This window comes from Neoarius graeffei, chromosome 3 (assembly GCF_027579695.1).
Source record: "Neoarius graeffei isolate fNeoGra1 chromosome 3, fNeoGra1.pri, whole genome shotgun sequence".
Classification (NCBI taxonomy): Eukaryota; Metazoa; Chordata; class Actinopteri; order Siluriformes; family Ariidae; genus Neoarius; species Neoarius graeffei.
Window position 1 is genome coordinate 116207471 of NC_083571.1, and position 18739 is coordinate 116226209.

At 43.2% G+C, this 18739-nt stretch overlaps 1 protein-coding gene across 4 annotated transcripts in view; it reads left to right on the forward strand.

Moving 5' to 3' along the window:
- nhsl1b (NHS-like 1b) overlaps positions 1-18739 on the forward strand; it is a 239796-nt gene that overhangs the window by 58372 nt on the left and 162685 nt on the right. Inside the window, exon 2 of one of the 4 annotated variants that reach the window (XM_060917968.1) lies at positions 7140-7194. The exons of the other annotated variants lie outside the window; for them this stretch is intronic. Within the exon in view, the coding sequence (XP_060773951.1) occupies positions 7140-7194 (55 nt within the window). The remainder of the gene's footprint in view (positions 1-7139; positions 7195-18739) is intronic. 4 annotated transcript variants of the gene reach the window in all.

An 18739-nucleotide genomic window follows, 5' to 3' on the forward strand; every position in this document is an offset into this window, starting at 1 on the left:
AAAAACAAATAAAATAAATGTGGCACATAAATGAAGAAAAAATTCTAGTACTTGAGATTTAGTGTTCCGTGGTTAGAATTCAGCCCACTGGTTTCTTGAAATTTGGTTTCTGCTTCGCCCTCAAAGTTTCATTTGGTGCATCAATTTAAAAAAAAAAAAAGGAACCTCAGCAGGAACCACTTCCAGTCTGAGAATGTTGGAAGTACATTGGACATGCAACATCTAATAATCATCCTCATCTTCCTCCTCATCAGTAGTTCACATCAATCCTCATCGTCCTCCTCCTCACCATCCACATCATATCCTTGTCATCCTCCTCCTCATCAGTTCTCCTCCTCACTGTCCATCAGTCCTCATCGTCCTTCTCCTCCCTGTCCACAACAATCTTCATCGTCCTCCTCCTCCCTGTCTACATCAATCCTCGTCGTCCTCCTCCTCATCCACATCAATCCTCGTCGTCATCCTCCTCATCAATTATCATGTTCCTCAATCATCATCCATCTACTGTTTTATTTTGAGCCAGAAATCTTGGGCTTTGTGTCGATACGTTCATGTGAGATTAAAGAAAGTATTTCTGATAAAGCACACTGAACCATTCTACAATTATTATTCAGTGGAATGAAGATGTATGATTTCTGTCATGACTGATCTTGGGGAGGAAAGTGTAATAAAAATTAACGACCCAAGGACTATAAACGCAGCCAGATAAATGAGTACATTTTTAACCTAGATTGAAAAGCACTAGGAGAGGAGTTTTAATATTCTCTGAAAAAGTTTCCCAGGTTTACTTAATAATGTAAGAAAAAAAAAACCTCCCTTTTCTCAGAACCATTTAATCGCTTCCTAGGTTTAGAGAAATGAAGTGCCAGAGTCGTGGTTATTTGAAGGCACATCAACACCAAGTGTCCTCTTGTGTTTTAGGTGGGGTTTACATTAGACCGTATCAGCGGATCATCAGATTAACGTTTTTAAAACGATTAGTGTGCACACAGCAACACCAATACACGATTCGCGTGCACACAGCAACGCCAATACACGGATACGCTCGGCTCCGCAGGCATCCTGCGCTCCAAATCACTCTGCCCTGAACAGCGAGTGCCCTCTGGAGGGTGCGCACTCCGGCCCTGCGCAGCTCACAGAGCGCGCGAGTGAAGTGCACGAGCAGTGATTCGGGACTGAGCCGCTGTGTGTGAGATCCCAGCGCAGATCACTTACCACTTGCAAGTGGAAGGATGGCAAGCCTAAAGACAATCATAACTACACAATGGGCAGTATTTGCATCAGTATTTGCAGTATTTTCATACTTTTATACTCTTTAATGAAAAGTGATACAAGGCGGAAGTCCGCGACGTTTTTCAGCAGTCGCGTCACATGACCAGCGCCAGCGAATCAGGAAGGTGGATGTCACAGTGACGTTGTCCAATGACGACGCCAGCTAGAGCTCAGCACAGCGTTTCCGCGTATTCTCATTGTTTACACAGCACCGGACCAGACACGATCTGGATTGAATACGTGGACGCTGGCGGATTCCCGTTTCCCGGCGTTTCCAGGTGTTTTAATGTAAACGGACAGTGCATCCGCGAAGAAAACGAGACAGATACGGTCTAATGTAAACTTGGCCTTAGAGTGATGAGGTAATGAGAGGCTGCAAATGAATGAATCCTCAGCACTACAGTGGGTCTCTGTAACACACACACACACACACACGCGCGCGCTGTATCCTCTTAACGCTGTGATGGGCTGAGCGTCAGGCTCCTTTCTCCACACGTCTGTGCGTCACTGTTATTAGAAGCCTTTAGTCCTTGGTTTAGATTAGAATATTTGGGCGGGAGGAAAAGAGGCCCTTCCTTAGCAACCACGCGCCTCCCTAGGTAGCACGGGCATCGCCTTGGAAACCTGCCCGGTGGGGGTCACTCTGATCAGGTCTCTCTTAATTCCCCATTCTCTCTCTCTCTCTCTCTCTCTCTCTGTCTGTCTGAGGCAGACCCTTTATTGGAGTGTGTGTGTGCACGTGCACATGCTTCATGCATGCATGTAGTCAGGCATCACTGTGACACCAGACAGCAGTGTGTGTGTGTGTGTGTGGAGTTTGAGGGGATAAACAGTCACGGTCATGCCTGTGAGAGGGATCAACCTCTGGGGCCTCAGGAAGAGGAGGAGCCCCTATTCAGGTATGCTGTGTGTGTGTGTGTGTGAGCAGAATTACTTCATTTAACAGTCCCAGTCCACTAATGCCATAGAATGCATCATTAGAATTATTTATTTATTTATTTATTTATTATTGTTTTTTTTTTTTTTAAATCAGGCTAATGTTGCCTTCGTGTCCTCCTCATGTGTACGAGTTCGTAGGTGTCGATTTTGGTTGGAAAACGGATGGCGTGAGGAGAAAATGATTTTGTTTTTATTATCTATTTTTATCTCATTGACAAAACGTACGCTGAAAGAAAATAAAGAACCGAAGAATTAAAATGCAAATTGAATCTGCCGCACACGTCACACTCACACCTTTGTTACTGACCCGCTCCCAACCCGGAAATTCAAGCTCACGGAAAACTACGAGGAGCTTCCGAGCCAACATTGTGGTGGCGTTTATTTACATACTCGCCATGTGTTAATATTTCCAACCGGACTCGAAGGCAGCGTGTGATCTGTGCGATAGCTACGTGGAACATGTTCACTGTGTTTGTTTCCGTTTGCAGATGGTGGCGGTAATGAAGACCTGGAAGTTTCTCATCTGAAGTGTTCAGGAATTTTCTTTTGATTTAAACTCATCCTTTAATGAGCATCAGCGTGTGAACGGTGCAGGAGAGAACAATTTAAAGTGCAGATTCAGAAGATTTGTTATAATAAATCCTTTTGCTGCGTGGCTCTTTTGGGTTGTGGATCACCGACAGTGTGGGTTTTCCTGTCTGGCTGAACGCATGATGGAGCACACACTCCTCCGTCTCTTGTACTTCATGTGTTGCTGTCAGTTCCTCGAGTCCTGCATGACTTTTCCATTCGGACTTCTGTTAAATGAACAGCTGCTGGACTGATGTCCTCACGATCACCTCAGCTTCACTTCGTACATGTGACTTGTTTTAAACATGGTTGGGAACCGAGAGAGCAGGGTTTTAGAGGTGTGTGTGTGTGTGTGTATGTGTGTGTGTGTGTGTGTGTGTGTTATATATAGCCTAACGCAGCAGGGTTTACTCTGTCCTCCTGACCTGGGCAGATTTGATGGGGCAGGAATGCAGTGCTGCTGGAAGGAATGTGCTCCATTTTGTGTTGTAATTCAACCACGTTCTCTCTCACACTGTCTGTCGGAGTAGATCTGGACGGTCCTCGGGCAGAGCGTTTTGGTAAACTGGGATGTACATACGCTGTTGCCCCTCCACGCTCACTCAGTTTTGTTGACGGTGGAGTGGCTGCTGCTTTGTGTCCCAGGGATCCGTCATGTCTGTGTTACCTTCTGGCTCTCCCGTTTAGTTATGCTGTCATAGTCAGTCTTGCCAGAGTCCCTGCTTGCAGTCCCTCTGAGTTGCGTGTCCATTCTGAGACACCAGTAAGATGCTAACTACTTCTGCTCCTCTGATCCATCCTGATGCACTACTTCTAGCTGGAGTCTCCTGCGGAGGATGAAACCAAAGAATGGGGCCAGTCACGTGGCTTTTTCTTAGTAGTTTCACTTCCGGTAAAACAGCTGCCAGAGTGCAAACAACTAGCGATAACTTATCTAGAAGCCACTGCTGGCTTTAGATATCTTCAGAAGATTGCTATGTGCAATGGAATCGACCCCTACAGTCTGGGAAAGAAGGATTTGTCATACGATCTGGAAAACTAGCCTTCAGTCGAGTTCCCCGACATCTCCAACTATCTGGTGTTGCAGACGTCCTTCTACACCGCAAAACAGATGAAAGCGTAGAAGAGTACGGAGGCTTACAACTTTTTTTTTTTTTTTTTTGTATGTGGCTGGGTAAAGGGCCTTGGCATCAATTCGCTGCCGAATGAATCCTGTATTGTTTTTGCCCGTGTATTTTTTATTTTTTTTAAAAGCTTTTCGTTCATCTTTACAATGAAGTGCTGCAAGTTGAAGTGTAAACAAACAACAGTTGGCTTGATTCTCGCTTGTGTTGGCTCTTATCTCTCAGCTAAATCATTCCCAAAGATCATCAGAAACCCCTTTAAAGACCTGGATCTTAGTTAAACAAGACGGAGAAGTGATCACGGCGCATTGTAACTGTACAGCTGGGTAAAGATTTTGTCGCGACCTTCATGCATATGGACTTTGTGAGGAGGAAACAAAGAAACAGCTGGAGACTTTAGCGCTTCATTACTAAAAAAAAAAAAGTAACGTAAAATAACGACACATAGCAAGAAAAGTACTTGGAAAGCACTAAGGCCAGAGCTGAGAGGGAAATACAAACCTTTCACCAAGTGATCACTGCAAACTCCAGCGTGCTTCGACTCAGCTCCATTCGATTTCAGTCAGAGGTTCAAAAGTCACCTTTCTCAACGTCTTTTTGTGAAATCCTGTGTTCATTCACCCTTTTTTATTAGTTCACGGCGAACCCTGAAGAAACTTTGATCAGTTTCACGGTTTGATTGACTCGAACAACCTAAAACAACGCAAGCGTTGAGGCATTTTTCATGCAAGCAATGCGCCTTCTCCGTACTGAGCTTTGGTCGACCACCAGATAAAGTTTTGAATAACTAATGAGGTGGATGTGACGTCACATGAAACCCAAGAATACGGACAGACGAAAGACACACTTACAAGTCGGCTCTGGACACTTAGAGTTTTGAGATTATGGCTGAGGATTATAATCACCTTGCTAACTTTAGGACTGCAGTGGTCATGAACAGTTTTGCACTCAAGTCTTCATCAGTTAATGACCAGTTTATAACTTCAACAAAACAGACTTCATGTTAAAACTATCATGAATTTCCTGTTTTTTTCACAGTTATACTTTGTGACTCTATAGGACACTGTTACAGAAGTGAGTTATTTATAATCATGTTGTCTGTTATCACCCAGATGAGGATGGGTTCCCTTTTGAGTCTGGTTCCTCTCGAGGTTTCTTCCTCGTGTCGTCTGAGGGAGGTTTTCCTCACCACTGTCACCACAGGCTTGCTCATTGGGCAGAAATAAATGAATTAGGAATAAAATTAGCTCGTGTTTAAAGCCTTTCATTTTCTGTAAAGCTGCTCTGTGACGATGTCTGTTGTTAAAAGCGCTGTACAAATAAACTTGACTTGAGACACACATGGACTGATTTCTCCATCTCTCTCCTGCCACTAGTTCACCACCACCGCCACCGGGTGCCCGACTCAGCGGAGCAACAGAAGTCAAGAAAACAACCACAAAAACATTTATTCAAAAAAAAAAAATTATAACCCTGACCTTGGTGAACTCTCAGATTTGTGTAGTAGTTTTGTTTGTTTGTTTGTTTGTTTGTTTGTTTGATTTCATGATTTAACATAGATTTAGATGTTTGTATCCAGATTGACTGATTTATGATGCTGAGACACCGCAGGGCAAGGCTTCGGTCCATAAATCTGAGTTTTTAGCTCAGTAAATGAGAAGTGACCAAATCTGAGGAGTCCGTTTGGACTGGAGTGAAGCACATGTGCTTGCAACATAGAGATTTCGCCTTAAATTATATTTTAAGGGAAATGCAGAAAGAAATTCTGCATGCAGACGCTCCTCTAGGTTTCCAGACCTGTCATTGCTTAACTCTTGAATATTTTCAATCATTAAAAAGCTTATAATCTCTGCTTTCCAAAGAAATGTATCTGGTTAAGATGTGTTCAGTACTTTGGGAGTAACGGCAGGTTGAAGTCGATACAACAGAGTAAAAACTCTGCTCACGGGACGTCGGGAAACTGACGGTGCTTTTCTTTTTGAGTCACGGGAAAGCAGTCAGGCTCTCTCCCTCTCCTGATCGGTTTCCCACTGGATTACTCGTCAATATCAATCAGATCACTTTTATAGGGATGTTCTCTCGCTCTCACTGTTTCTGATGAAGGATTCAGCAACATTTTCCACCCACTAGTTTTGGTGTTCTGATTCATGGGAGACTATGAAGTGAGTTTTCATAGCTTTACCTACTTATTTTTTCAAATCAAACTGATTCCTGTAAATAAATAACTATTTTAGAATAGAACTGGAATTGTTTTGATGAAAAATATTGAGATCTTTGTGGTTGGAATGAGATTTTAAAAACCGGGAGTCAGAAACGCGAGTGTCGATTTCAGTTGAGTTAATGTGAATTGTTTATTGGATGTGGATCAGACAGTTTTTTCGAGGTTCACCTTGAAAGCTGTGAATATTAATCGAAATAATCATTTATATTCTTTCATTTAAACACTAGTAGGATCTACTGAGAAATACAAAGGCCTACAGAGCACAAAGAGGGGATTAGAAATATGTTATTACTCTTTTTTTTTTTTTTTTTATTGCATGCACCAATTTAATGTTTTTATCTAATTATCATAATACTAATTTACATAATTGAGTTTTATTCATTTTTCAAAGTTTGTATTCAGTATACAACCATCTGTGTGCTGCCATTTTCCATGTAAATATCATGAAAAATAAAGTTATGAATAAAAACCATTTGATCTCACTGGTTAATGAGGCCCATTTTGGAGCATTAGATCCTCAGACATTAGATTAGATTAGATTAGATTAAACTTTATTGATCCCTTTGGGCGGGTTCCCTCAGGGAAATTAAGATTCCAGCAGCACCATTACAGATAAACAGAGAATAGAAATAGAGAAAACTTCTAAAATTAAATTAAGTATTTACATAAACAAATATAAAAAAAGAAGATATGAGGAGAAAAAAAAAAGTCCAGCAGGAGAGATATTGCACATTTATTGCTTTTTGTCAGGCTCGGCTGGCGCCCCCCCCCCCCCCCCCCCCCCGTTTATTTTTTAATTAAACCAATTCTTCAATCTTTGATTTGTAATATCTCAAGAACAGATAAACATTTTAATTCTGTAAAAAGTCTGTTGCATTCAGTTCTGAATTCAGTGAGCGCAGTTTCAAGCAGTTTGGATTGAATTTGAATTTTCACCGATACGCCGACTGTAGAAGTGACGGGTTTCTCTTCACCTTCCTTAATGTTGGTTTTAATCCGTGTTCCTGGTTGAGATGTGTGATGGACTGAAAGGCTGCACGTCACACGGAATCCAATGTGGCTGCTCAAGTAAGTCGGACAGAAATTTCAGATTGAATTGGAATGGAATTTACTTAGAAAATCTTCAGTGTGCCCCCCCCCCCCCCCCCCCCATTGTATAAAATGTATTGGCTCAACTGTTCATTGTGAATGAATTAACAAATGTCTCTCTCTTTGTCTCTGTCTGTCTGTGTCTCTCTCTCTCTCTCTCTCTCTGCATATCTGTCTGTCTCTGTGTGTCTCTGTCTGCATCTGTCTCTCTGTCTTTTGTCTTTGTGCATCTCTCTGTCTGCATCTCTCTCTCTCTGCATATCTGTCTGTCTCTCTCATCTCTCTCTCTCTCTCTGTGTGTCTGTCTGCATCTGTCTCTCTCTGTCTCTTTTGTCTTTGTGCGTCTCTCTGTCTGCATTTTTCTCTCTCTCTCTGCATGTCTGTCTCTCTCTTTTCATATCTGTCTGTCTCTCTGTCTGCATCTCTGTGTGTGTGTCTCTCTCTGTCTGTCTGTGCGTCTCTGTCTGCATCTCTCTTTTCTCTCTCTGCGTATCTGTCTCTCTCTGTCTGCATCTGTCTCTCTCTGTCTCCCTTCCCCGTGCGTGTGGACATGACTGTGTGCATCACCTCGTCTCCCTGCTTTACTGAACACAGGTAAGTGTTTCTCTTGTTCCTATAAAGCAGTGTTTTTATTAAAGCCTGCTGAAACAGCTGGATGAGTTTTAAAACAGTGTTTTTATTAAAGCCTGCTGAAACAGCTGGATGAGTTTTATTTGTCATTCCTCATCAGCGTGCTTCCAAAGAATTGCCGTATTGTTAAATGCATACAAATGTTCCTGTCGTTTTTTTTTTTCTGTCCCTCATTCAGTTTGACCGCACAAGGGTTCTGTGGTTCAATTTCAAAGCACACAGTAGTGCATTTTGATTGGTTGGTACTGATGTCATTAGGTGGGTGTGTCCAGTTCCTGATGTTAGCTCAGGCTTATCTGATTATGTGCCTAAAGGTAAAGAGAGGAAACTGTACTGTGGTGGTAGAAAGGGCGTGGCTAAAACCTACTCAATGGTGAGTGAATGGTTTGGGCAGCAAACTCAAACCCAGTCACCTCCTCATCCCTCAGTGAACCCGACCACACACAGGAGGAAGTGTGGTGTCGTGTAACAGTGAGCTGTTCTGTAATCATTAGACACATCCAGTGAGCCAAGATTTGGGCTGTAGTGCTGTTCAGATTGGATAAGGTTTCTGAACGGGCACTATTTTAGAAAGAAGGCCGTATTGGGTTCGGTCAGGAGCAGGGGTCTGAGGCTCCAGGGGGTGCTGATTTCTTCAACCAAATCAGGTTGAAGCAACTGGAGATTGGGAGAAGAAAAAGTCCCCTGGTCTGCTGGTGTGTTGAATTCCAGTTCCTGCAGATGGAAGGATCAAAGTTTGGTGTTAACAGCATGAACCTATGGACCAAACCTTGATTGATTGGGTCAACTGGCGGTGGTAGTGGTACGATGCTGTGGGGAATGTCCTCTTAGCACACATTAAATTCCTTCATACCAGTTGAGGATGGTTTGAATCCCACAGCCAGGTTGAGTATTATAGATGCTGGACATATGTGTATCAATATTTATTCTATCTACATTCACTGGATATGAGCAATCGCTCGCTCTGATTGGCTACTCTACTATTAGGATACCCCTCCCCCCCTCTTCATAATAGAAATTATATTTACATATACAAATATAAATTCTTTTTATATTTGTATATGTAAATACATAATTTAATTGAATTTATCTAGAAGTTTTTTCTCTATTTTCTATTCTCTCTTTATCCTGTAATGATGCTGCTGGAATCTTAATTTCCCTGAGGGAACCCGCCCAAAGGGATCAATAAAGTTTTATCTAATCTAATCTAATCAGCTCATATACCGTGAGTAGAGAAAAACAAAATGTCGGCGCGTGTTGCTGAACCAACCGAGCACGAAATAAAAACTCAACTTGAAAACAAAACCACAAAAAAAGGCAACAAAATATGGAATAAAAGTATTTGATGGTGTGTGTGTGTGTGTGTGTGTTTATGTATAATTTTTTTTCCCTCCCCCATGAATTATCACATTTTTCACAAATTGTTCCTGTCATTTTGCCGGTTTGTTTACATTCTAAGCGGAAATGATTTTTGTCGGACGTTTTGTATAAAGTTTTTATTGATTGAATTTGCAGAAAATATAAAAATGCTCTGTTTCTCAAAATCCAGTAAATGTCGATAGAATAAAAGTTATTCCATTCCGTCTCGTCGTACGTGGTTTTTAGCCTCTATCAGCTCATGTACGACTCGATTTCGTGGAACAACTGTTAACTCGCCTTAATTTACCCAGACTATAATGGCGATATCCAGCAGGAACGTCTCCGACTGCCTCTGTGAACATGACCGGTGAGGTTAGTGTGCTTCAGTGGCCAGGAAGCAGTTTATATTTATAATTAATATCCGTTTCCTCCTGGTAATCTGGTTTTCTCCTGCACGGCGTCTGCCCGCTGTTCCGAGGATAGACCCTGGATCTGCCTCAACCCGGACCTGAGTGATGCGTATCGCTGAGGATTTGTTAAACAACATTGAATGTTAAAATGTTTTGATATGAAAGTTCTATAATTTCAGTTTTAATGTGCGTTGAACCATGACTTGTGCTGCATGTTGTTTTGTGGAAACGGCTCCCAAACCCCAGCGTTCAGCACAAGGGATTCGCACCGCGGTGCCGTGTAAGCCGTGAACACAACTCGACCCAAGGAGAGGAATGTTCTCGAAACTGGATATGGAGCGAGAGCTGTGCGAATGACCTCAGGGTTTGGGTTAGATGTGGGAAAAAACGCGCTCTTGGAAAGGAACCAGACCTGTGTGTGCACATGCTTGCGTTGTGTGTGTGTGTAACGCAAGGTTTCGGTGTTTACCCTTTAGAAAGGTGAGTTTAGGAGGGAAACATCGGTCTTTAGTAGGTCTTGCTCTTCCATCTCATCCGATTTGCTTCTCTTTTATTCTCACATTCCTGCTGTAATGTATCTGCTCGAGTTGAGGAAACGTGGTTAGTCTGAGCTAAAGCGTCTTTCTGTGAAACAGAAGCTGTGTCAAACACACAGAAGCCCTCCAGGCTGGATTTTCCCTTTCCTTTTCGGTTGGTCATTAGCTCGAATACTCTACAGCTCATGCTGCCCTGTGGCGCGTGAAACGGATCCACCTTACCTCACCACCTTCTCTCTCTTTCTTCTTTTCCATTCTCGTGTCTGATCCCTTTGTATTTCTTCTCACCATTGAACCAAAGGGTTCTTGACCACACCAGATACACCACACTTCTGTCTGAAGTGACCCTTTCTCCTTTTTCTCTGGAGTGAAGTGTCCATAGAGGGGTCACTTACTTACTTGCTTGCTTGCTTACTTACTTGGACATTCTACTGCTACAGTACTACTAAAGTCCTTCCCGCACCATATGGCGCATAGGGCGGCGCCGATCTCCGTTTCTGTACCCCTCTGCCTCTCGCCTATTACATAGCTAGGGTTACAGTGGGGGGGTCCTCTGGTAACCGCAAGAGTTTGACTCCCCACTCGCATCTGTACTGCAGCGTGCCTTGCCAGATGGCAGTAGGTACCATTTTTATGATGGTCTTTGGTATGACCCAACCGCAAGTAGAACTCATGATCTCCCAATCGAGAGGCGGACACGCTAACCACTAGGCCAACTCGCAGTACTTGGACATTCTATGTGCTGTGAACTGTCTTTGAAATCATGGCGTCTTGTTGCAGAACCGGAACTCGACTGAGCCGCTTGTCCACCATCCTACCTAGTTTAAGTCAACTCTAGAGATAAAACCAAAGCATGCTTTTGCTTTATTGCCACCAGTCCCTCTTAAGGTGGCTGCACTCTGCCCAGACAAAACCCAAAGTACCCCAGCGTTCTCAAGTTGACGGTTATTGGTAGCAGAAACCCAACTGCCAGTTCCGCACTACCCTGATCGTACCTGACAAGACAGACTTTTATTGCCTACTTTTTTTTTTTTTTGAATATTACGAATAGCCATGTCAGGATAATAACATTTTAAGTAACTTAGGATTGCGAAGGTTACAGCTAACAGTAGCCCCTCCCCTCCCCTCCTGCGACTTCTAGTCAAAAGAATCTCACTTGCAAACGTTACACTGAGTTGACGTTATTAATAATTCACAACATTAAACCTGAACTACTCGTAACGTTAAATCGTATTCGGGTAACAGTGAACTGTTTTACAATAAAATAACATGGTTAGCTCGGCTGTCAAGATAGTTAGCCAACAGGTTGCTCACCAGAGGTCTCCAGTTTCTCTGCGATGTATTTCGTCGTGCTTATCTTGGTATCTTGCTTGGAAAATGCCTGGGTTCTTATATCATCGCATTAGGGTTTCTCTTCTCACAACTCAATTTGGCATTCTTTGTGTTCCTGGGTCTAGAACCCAGCCATTTAAAATATAAAACCTATGACCAAAGTGAGTAATGGACAGCTAGCTAACCTGACATCAAAGAAAACCGTGCTGACGTTCTGATTGCGATTCGTACACTTAAGTGTCAAGGGAACACTCTTGGAAGGTTGTGTTTTCTTGGAAAACGATTCACGTTGTTCACTTCCCATGGCTCCACTAAGCCTTACTTGATGTCATACTTGGATAAATCCCATCTGACAAACACACTGATGATGCTGACCCAACAGTTGGTGTTTGTTGGGGTTGGTTGATGTTTGTCTGGGCAATGTGCAGCCACCTTTACAGAACAGGGGTCTCAAAGATCAGTGTGCGTAGAGCCAAGAAAGGTTCCACCTGGGTAGGGTGAAGGCTAATGTGCTTCCTCCAAGACACATGAAGCCTGAAAGCCACTTATTTTTAAGCTGCTGCTCATGCTCCATCACAGGGCAACGTAGCACACTCTCAGATCAGAGCTATCTACCCTCTTCTGCATACATGAGTTCACAGAGACCCACGATTGGCTCGTGTACCCCGATTGACAGGGGAGAGAGAGTACGCCACACCCTCCCTTCCTGAGAGCATGGCCAATTTTGCGCTCTTACCAGCTGTGGATGACACCAGCTTTGTAGTTGAGTCACTAAACCTCGAGTCCGAGTCTGGTCTCGAGTCCTTAGTGTTCCAGTTAGTCATTGAAAGAAAATTTCTAGTCGAGTCCGAGAACAAGACTCCAACCGCACCATGTGACGGTGGCTGTTGCTGCCTTTATGTGAAAGCGTCTCTGCTACTGTGTTGGACTAACGTTCCTGCTCGACTGCCCCATTTTAGTAAACAGGCTACTGATAAAAAGCTTGTTCATCGCTCAGCAAGCCCCGCCCACTATCAACAGAGCAATGAACATAGCGTGTCACTTCCTTCTCTGGGTGGAGTCTCGCCAAATGACGATTGAAGTTCGAGGTCGTCCCCGTCGTCTCCTCGATAGTTCTTCTACATATGGAACACACAGCAGGGCATTTTTTCCCACTGCACGAGAAGTCTGTATAAGCAACGCGGACAATCCTAGCGGCGTCTCTTCAGGCATTTTAGCGCCGTTAACGTTAGTTTGTTCCTGAACATGACATATGAACAGGTGAATGTGCATTCTTTTGCATGAAATTAGTATAAAAATTAATGTAGATATAAATATCTTCTGCCAAATTATGGAATGTTACAAAAAATAAAGAAGAAATCCGAGTCCTCGTCTCTAATTTACAAGTCCAAGTCAAGTCACGAGTCCTTAAAATTAAGGCACACGTTGGACTCGAGTACTACAAGACTGGATGACGTAGTGAACACTCTTCTGTTTCACCACTCAAGAGCCAAAACATCACCCAAGGAGTTTCTGCTCTCGTAGGAGTTTGAGAAGATCTTTGTACTTGATGTCGAACTTGGGGGGGGGGGGGGGGACTCTTCTGACAAACACAGACTGATGATGCTGACCCAGCAGTTAGTGTTGGGCAGAGTCGGGATTGGGTTGGAGGGGTTCAGCCTTTAGGAGAACATGCAGTTCTTGTAGTGAACAACACACACACACACACGCTGTGACATGTCTGGCCCTGAGGGACGGAGTCATTATGTGACTGATGATTTTCAAATACAATTTATCATGGAGATATATATATACACACACACACACTGGTGCTTGAAAGTTTGTGAACCCTTTAGAATTTTCTATATTTCTGCATAAATATGACCTAAAACGTCATCAGATTTTGCCACAAGTCCTAAAAGTAGATAAAGAGAACCCAGTTAAACAAATGAGACAAAAATATTATACTTGGTCATTTATTTATTGAGGAAAATGATCCAATATTGCATATCTGTGAGTGGCAAAAGTATGTGAACCTTTGCTTTCAGTATCTGGTGTGACCCCCTTGTGCAGCAATAACTGCAACTAAACGTTTGCGGTAACTGTTGATCAGTCCTGCACACCGGCTTGGAGGAATTTTAGCCCGTTCCTCCGTACAGAACAGCTTCAACTCTGGGATGTTGGTGGGTTTCCTCACATGAACTGCTCGCTTCAGGTCCTTCCACAACATTTTGATTGGATTAAGGTCAGGACTTTGACTTGGCCATTCCAAAACATTAACTTTATTCTTCTTTAATCATTCTTTGGTAGAACGACTTGTGTGCTTAGGGTCGTTGTCTTGCTGCATGATCCACCTTCTCTTGAGATTCAGTTCATGAACAGATGTCCTGACATTTTCCTTTAGAATTCGCTGGTATAATTCAGAATTCATTGTTCCGTCAATGATGGCAAGCCGTCCTGGCCCAGATGCAGCAAAACAGGCCCAAACCATGATACTACCACCACCATGTTTCACAGATGAGATAAGGTTCTTATGCTGGAATGCACTGTTTTCCTTTCTCCAAACATAACGCTTCTCATTTAAACCAAAAAGGTCTATTTTGATCTCATCCATCCCAAAACATTTTTCCAATAGCCTTCTGGCTTGTCCACATGATCTTTAGCAAACTGCAGACGAGCAGCAATGTTCTTTTTGGAGAGCAGTGGCTTTCTCCTTGCAACCCTGCCATGCACACCATTGTTGTTCAGTGTTCTCCTGATGGTGGACTCAGGAACATTAACATGAGCCAATGAGAGAGAGGCCTCCAGTTGCTTAGAAGTTACCTTGGGGTCCTTTGTGACCTCGCCAACTATTACACGCCTTGCTCTTGGAGTGATCTTTGTTGGTCGACCACTCCTGAGGACGGTAACAATGGTCTTGAATTTCCTCCATTTGTACACAATCAGTCTGACTGTGGATTGGTGGAGTCCAAACTCTTTAGAGATGGTTTTGTAACCTTTTCCAGCCTGATGAGCATCAACAACACTTTTTCTGAGGTCCTCAGAAATCTCCTTTGTTCGTGCCATGATACACTTTCACAAACATGTGTTGTGAAGATCAGACTTTGATAGATCCCTGTTCTTTAAATAAAACAGGGTGCCCACTCACACCTGATTGTCATCCCATTGATTGAAAACACCTGACTCTAATTTCACCTTCAAATTAACTGCTAATTCTAGAGGTTCACATACTTTTGCCACTCACAGATATGTAATATTGGATCATTTTCCTCAATAAATAAATGACCAAGTATAATATTTTTGTCTCATTTGTTTAACTGGGTTCTCTTTATCTACTTTTAGGACTTGTGTGAAAATCTGATGATGTTTTAGGTCATATTTATGCGGAAATGTAGAAAATTCTAAAGGGTTCACAAACTTTCAAGCACCACTGTGTGTGTGTGTGTGTGTGTATATATATATATATATATATATATATATATATATATATATATATCTCCATGATAAATTGTATTTGAAAATCATCAGTCACATAATGACTCCGTCCCTCAGGGCCAGACATGTCACAGCATGGCACAGACATAAACACATTAGTGTTTTGCTATTGGAAAAGCACAAATGCACACGCAGGTTATAAATGTCGTGTGTGTGTGTGTGTGTGTTAAAGATGGTGGCTATAATGTGACCTTTTCCTGATCAAAGCTCATGGTGGAAACCCAGTTTAGACCTCCCTCTCTCCAAGAACAAAGAGACCATTTTCAAGCGAGCGAGAGATGAAAACGGAAAGGGAGGAAATGGAAAACTAGAGCTGCTACTCAAATTCGGTGGAAAAGAGCGACCAAAGAGCAGGCAGAACAACTTTTTGCGTTTGAGCGACTCTGACTCTTGTAGTGAGCAAGTTTAAAAAAAAAAAAAAAAATCTTGTGTACATATTCTGTATGTGGACTTGTACTCGTCCATCTCTCTTTCACTCTCTCCTCACTTTATGATGCACACTGTAGAACCTCCACCACTCTGCTCTTAAACTCCACCACCTTCTGAAGCTGATTGTGAAGTTATTATTATAGATCATAAATCATAATTCTGTCGAGTTCTGACTTTTTCCTTTCCGTGCCCTGAAGTTGTAGAAGATTTCGGGGGGGGGGGGGTTCTTCCTCTCTCCTGGTGTCTGGCTGCGTTAACGCTGCTTCTCTCCTATTTATCATCGAGTGTTTTTGCGTGTAATGTAAAATATCGTAGAATTATAACTGTTTAATCAGCACTCATCCGACCCGTAATTACACCATCCTTATTCTCAACAGAGCGTGTCGTCTTTAGATGTTACAACCTGCTGATTTTCACACCAGGTGTGAAAACACTGGACCTGGCAACGTTTTGAGAACAGGGTCAAGTGGACCGGGAGGAATGGACAGGAAATGTAGCTACTGAAACCTGGGTTTTGTGGTGAAATGAATTCAATAAGAGGCTTCGGAGTATTGACTTCTGAAACGCAGCCTTTTAGAAGAAGAAAGAAACCTTTGTCACATGCACACGTCAAGCACAGTGAAATTCATCCTCTGCACTTAACCCATCTGAAGCAGTGAAAACACACACACACACGCGCGCACCCAGAGCAGTGGGCAGCCACACCAGAGCGCCCGGGCAGCAGTCAGGGGTTCGGTACCTCGCTCAAGGGCACCTCAGCCCAAGGCCGCCCCACGTCAACCTAACTGCATGTCTTTGGACTGTGGGGGAAACCGGAGCACCCGGAGGAAACCCACGCGGACACGGGGAGAACATGCAAACTCCACACAGAAAGGCCCTTGCCGGCCGCTGGGCTCGAACCCGGACCTTCTTGCTGTGAGGCGAGCGTGCTAATCACTACACCACCGTGCCGCCCGCCCATGGCTTTTAGAGATGTTTGTTGAGCTCTCACACACTTGAGCTAGATTTTTCAGCTCCCGTGAGTGTGTGTGTGTTTTGGGTGCGACGTTTGACAAACTGTAGCGGTTCAGGCCGGAGTGCTGAGTTTTAAGCCTGAGTGTGTGACTGGGATCAGCTGCGTCTCATTTGACGAGGTGTTGGACGACACAGCTGGCTACATATCCATACATGCGTCTGGGATCATACAGCTGTGCGGTTTTTTGTGTGTGTTGGTTGTGCATCATGTAACAGACGGCTCCCAGCTGTAGCAGGCAGAGGGTCGGCGGTGTGTCAGCTGTTCTATTGTCATGGTAACAGACGGTCGCCATGCATCTGGCTGATCAGCATAACACGGGTCAGACACAACAGCCCAACCTCCCCCTCTGTTCACACTTTTTTGCGCTCATTCTTTCTCTCGGGTTTTTTTTTCTTTTTTTTTGCGCTCCCCAGTGTATGGGACACTGACAGAGGTGGAGTGTGTGTCTGAGCCCTGGCCTCGCCTCGCCTCGTCTCGTCTCGTGTGCCGTCTGTAGTGCTTATTTAGAGAAGAGAGCCCAGGCAGTGAATTATGAGTTCAGGACTCGGACCACCACACAAACGGCACACGGCAGCAGCTACTGCTCGTGGGCTTTCGCATTCTTTCAGTCTTTTATTCAGCCTATAAGCTGATGAGATCTCATTCACTCGGTCACTGGGTTTGTACAGTCAGTAGTGTTGTTTTGCTTGCAGAGACACCTGGGTAACCATGACATTGTAGCTGGAGGCTCGGTCGTTTTATTATTATAATATATATTTTACAGGAGTAGTTTTAGTTATTAGAGATGCACTGACATTTTGGCCACTGGGGGGGAAACGCAGCCATATTGAAGCATTTCAGTTTCTTTTGAAAGGCACGAAACAAGCAATTTGTAATCACCGTCAATGCCAACCGTCAGTGAGTCAGAGATGGGCAAAGTACCCAACTTCATTACTGAAGTCAAAGTACAGATCCCGCTGGTCAAATGTTACTCCGATACAAGTGAAAGTTGTCCAGTCAAATTTTTACTTAAGTTAAAGTACCAAAGTACTTGCTTTTAAAAAGACTTCAGTATTAAAAGTACATTTTCTGTCAACGCATCGTTGTATTATTGCCACAACGCTTACAAAACCTAACGCCGTTACCAAAGACAGAAATGTGAATTCACAAAATGAACGCATGCTGTGCATCATGGTGGTTTAACGTTAAGCTAGCTAGTCAGTGCAGCGCCACCTAACATGCTAGCAAACTCTCTTCAAACTCGAAATCATATTGGGTAGCTAACGCTACTCGGAAAGAAAGATTTCTACATTGTTTATTTGGCAAGATTATGCTAAAACATATTTCTGAAAGGACTTCAGATAAGTTAACATTATTCATGTTAGTGTAACTCCGTTTTTACATGCTAACAGTGTCCAAGTTAACTAGCTATATGTTAGCGTTAGCCGTGGACAAGGCTACGGCAACTTGGAGGGCAAATCCATAGAAAGTCATTTGACGAACCAGACTGCATGGCTACGTTTGCAACGTTATCGCTAGCTCTAAAAGCACAGACAACTTCATTACAAGCTTTCTCTTGGAATAAAACGTTTATATCCCTCAATATGCTCCCGCAGGTTGGATGGCAAGTTTTTGTAGGCCGTGCTGTGGTTCGTTTTTGGCAAACATTTAAAACAAAATGAATCTTTAATCCTTTCAGAAAACTGAAACATGGGTTCTAAGTATGGGCATGGGTGCGTGCGTTCTCCAGAAGAACCGCCTCCTTCCATTCTGCCATCAACTGATCGTGTTAAATAACGCTGCTGAGAAATCACTGAGCTTGATTTTATCCAGTCTATGGACGTGACGTGACCCTAGTGATCACTGATTGGCTCTCGGTGTCACCTGTGAAAAACCAAGCACGTTTTAGAAAAGAAAAGAAAAAACATCCACTTTCAAAGCTGCTTCATAGTAATGAGGACCTTGATAGAAATGTAGTGGAGTGAAAAGTACGATATTTGTCTTTCAAATGTAGTGAAGTTAAAGGCATAAGTTTCCAAAAAAATAATACTCAAGTACAGATACTCAAGGTAGACTTCAGTACAGTACTCAAGTAAATGTACTTCGTTACTGTCCACCTCTGCAGTGGGGGTACAGTACTCCAAGGACATCTCCACTTTGGGCTTGATCCACTGCACACATGCTGCTCAATAGGCAGAATAGAGCAAAACCGCAGAAGCAATAGAGCTCACTGAGCCTCGTTACACAGTGCAATAGCTTATCTAGCTTATATAGCTTCATAACTTAGATTATTAATTCAGTGGTGCTGAAAGTTTAACTTTCCAAGGCCTCTTAACTTCCCGTTAGTGATCATGATGGTC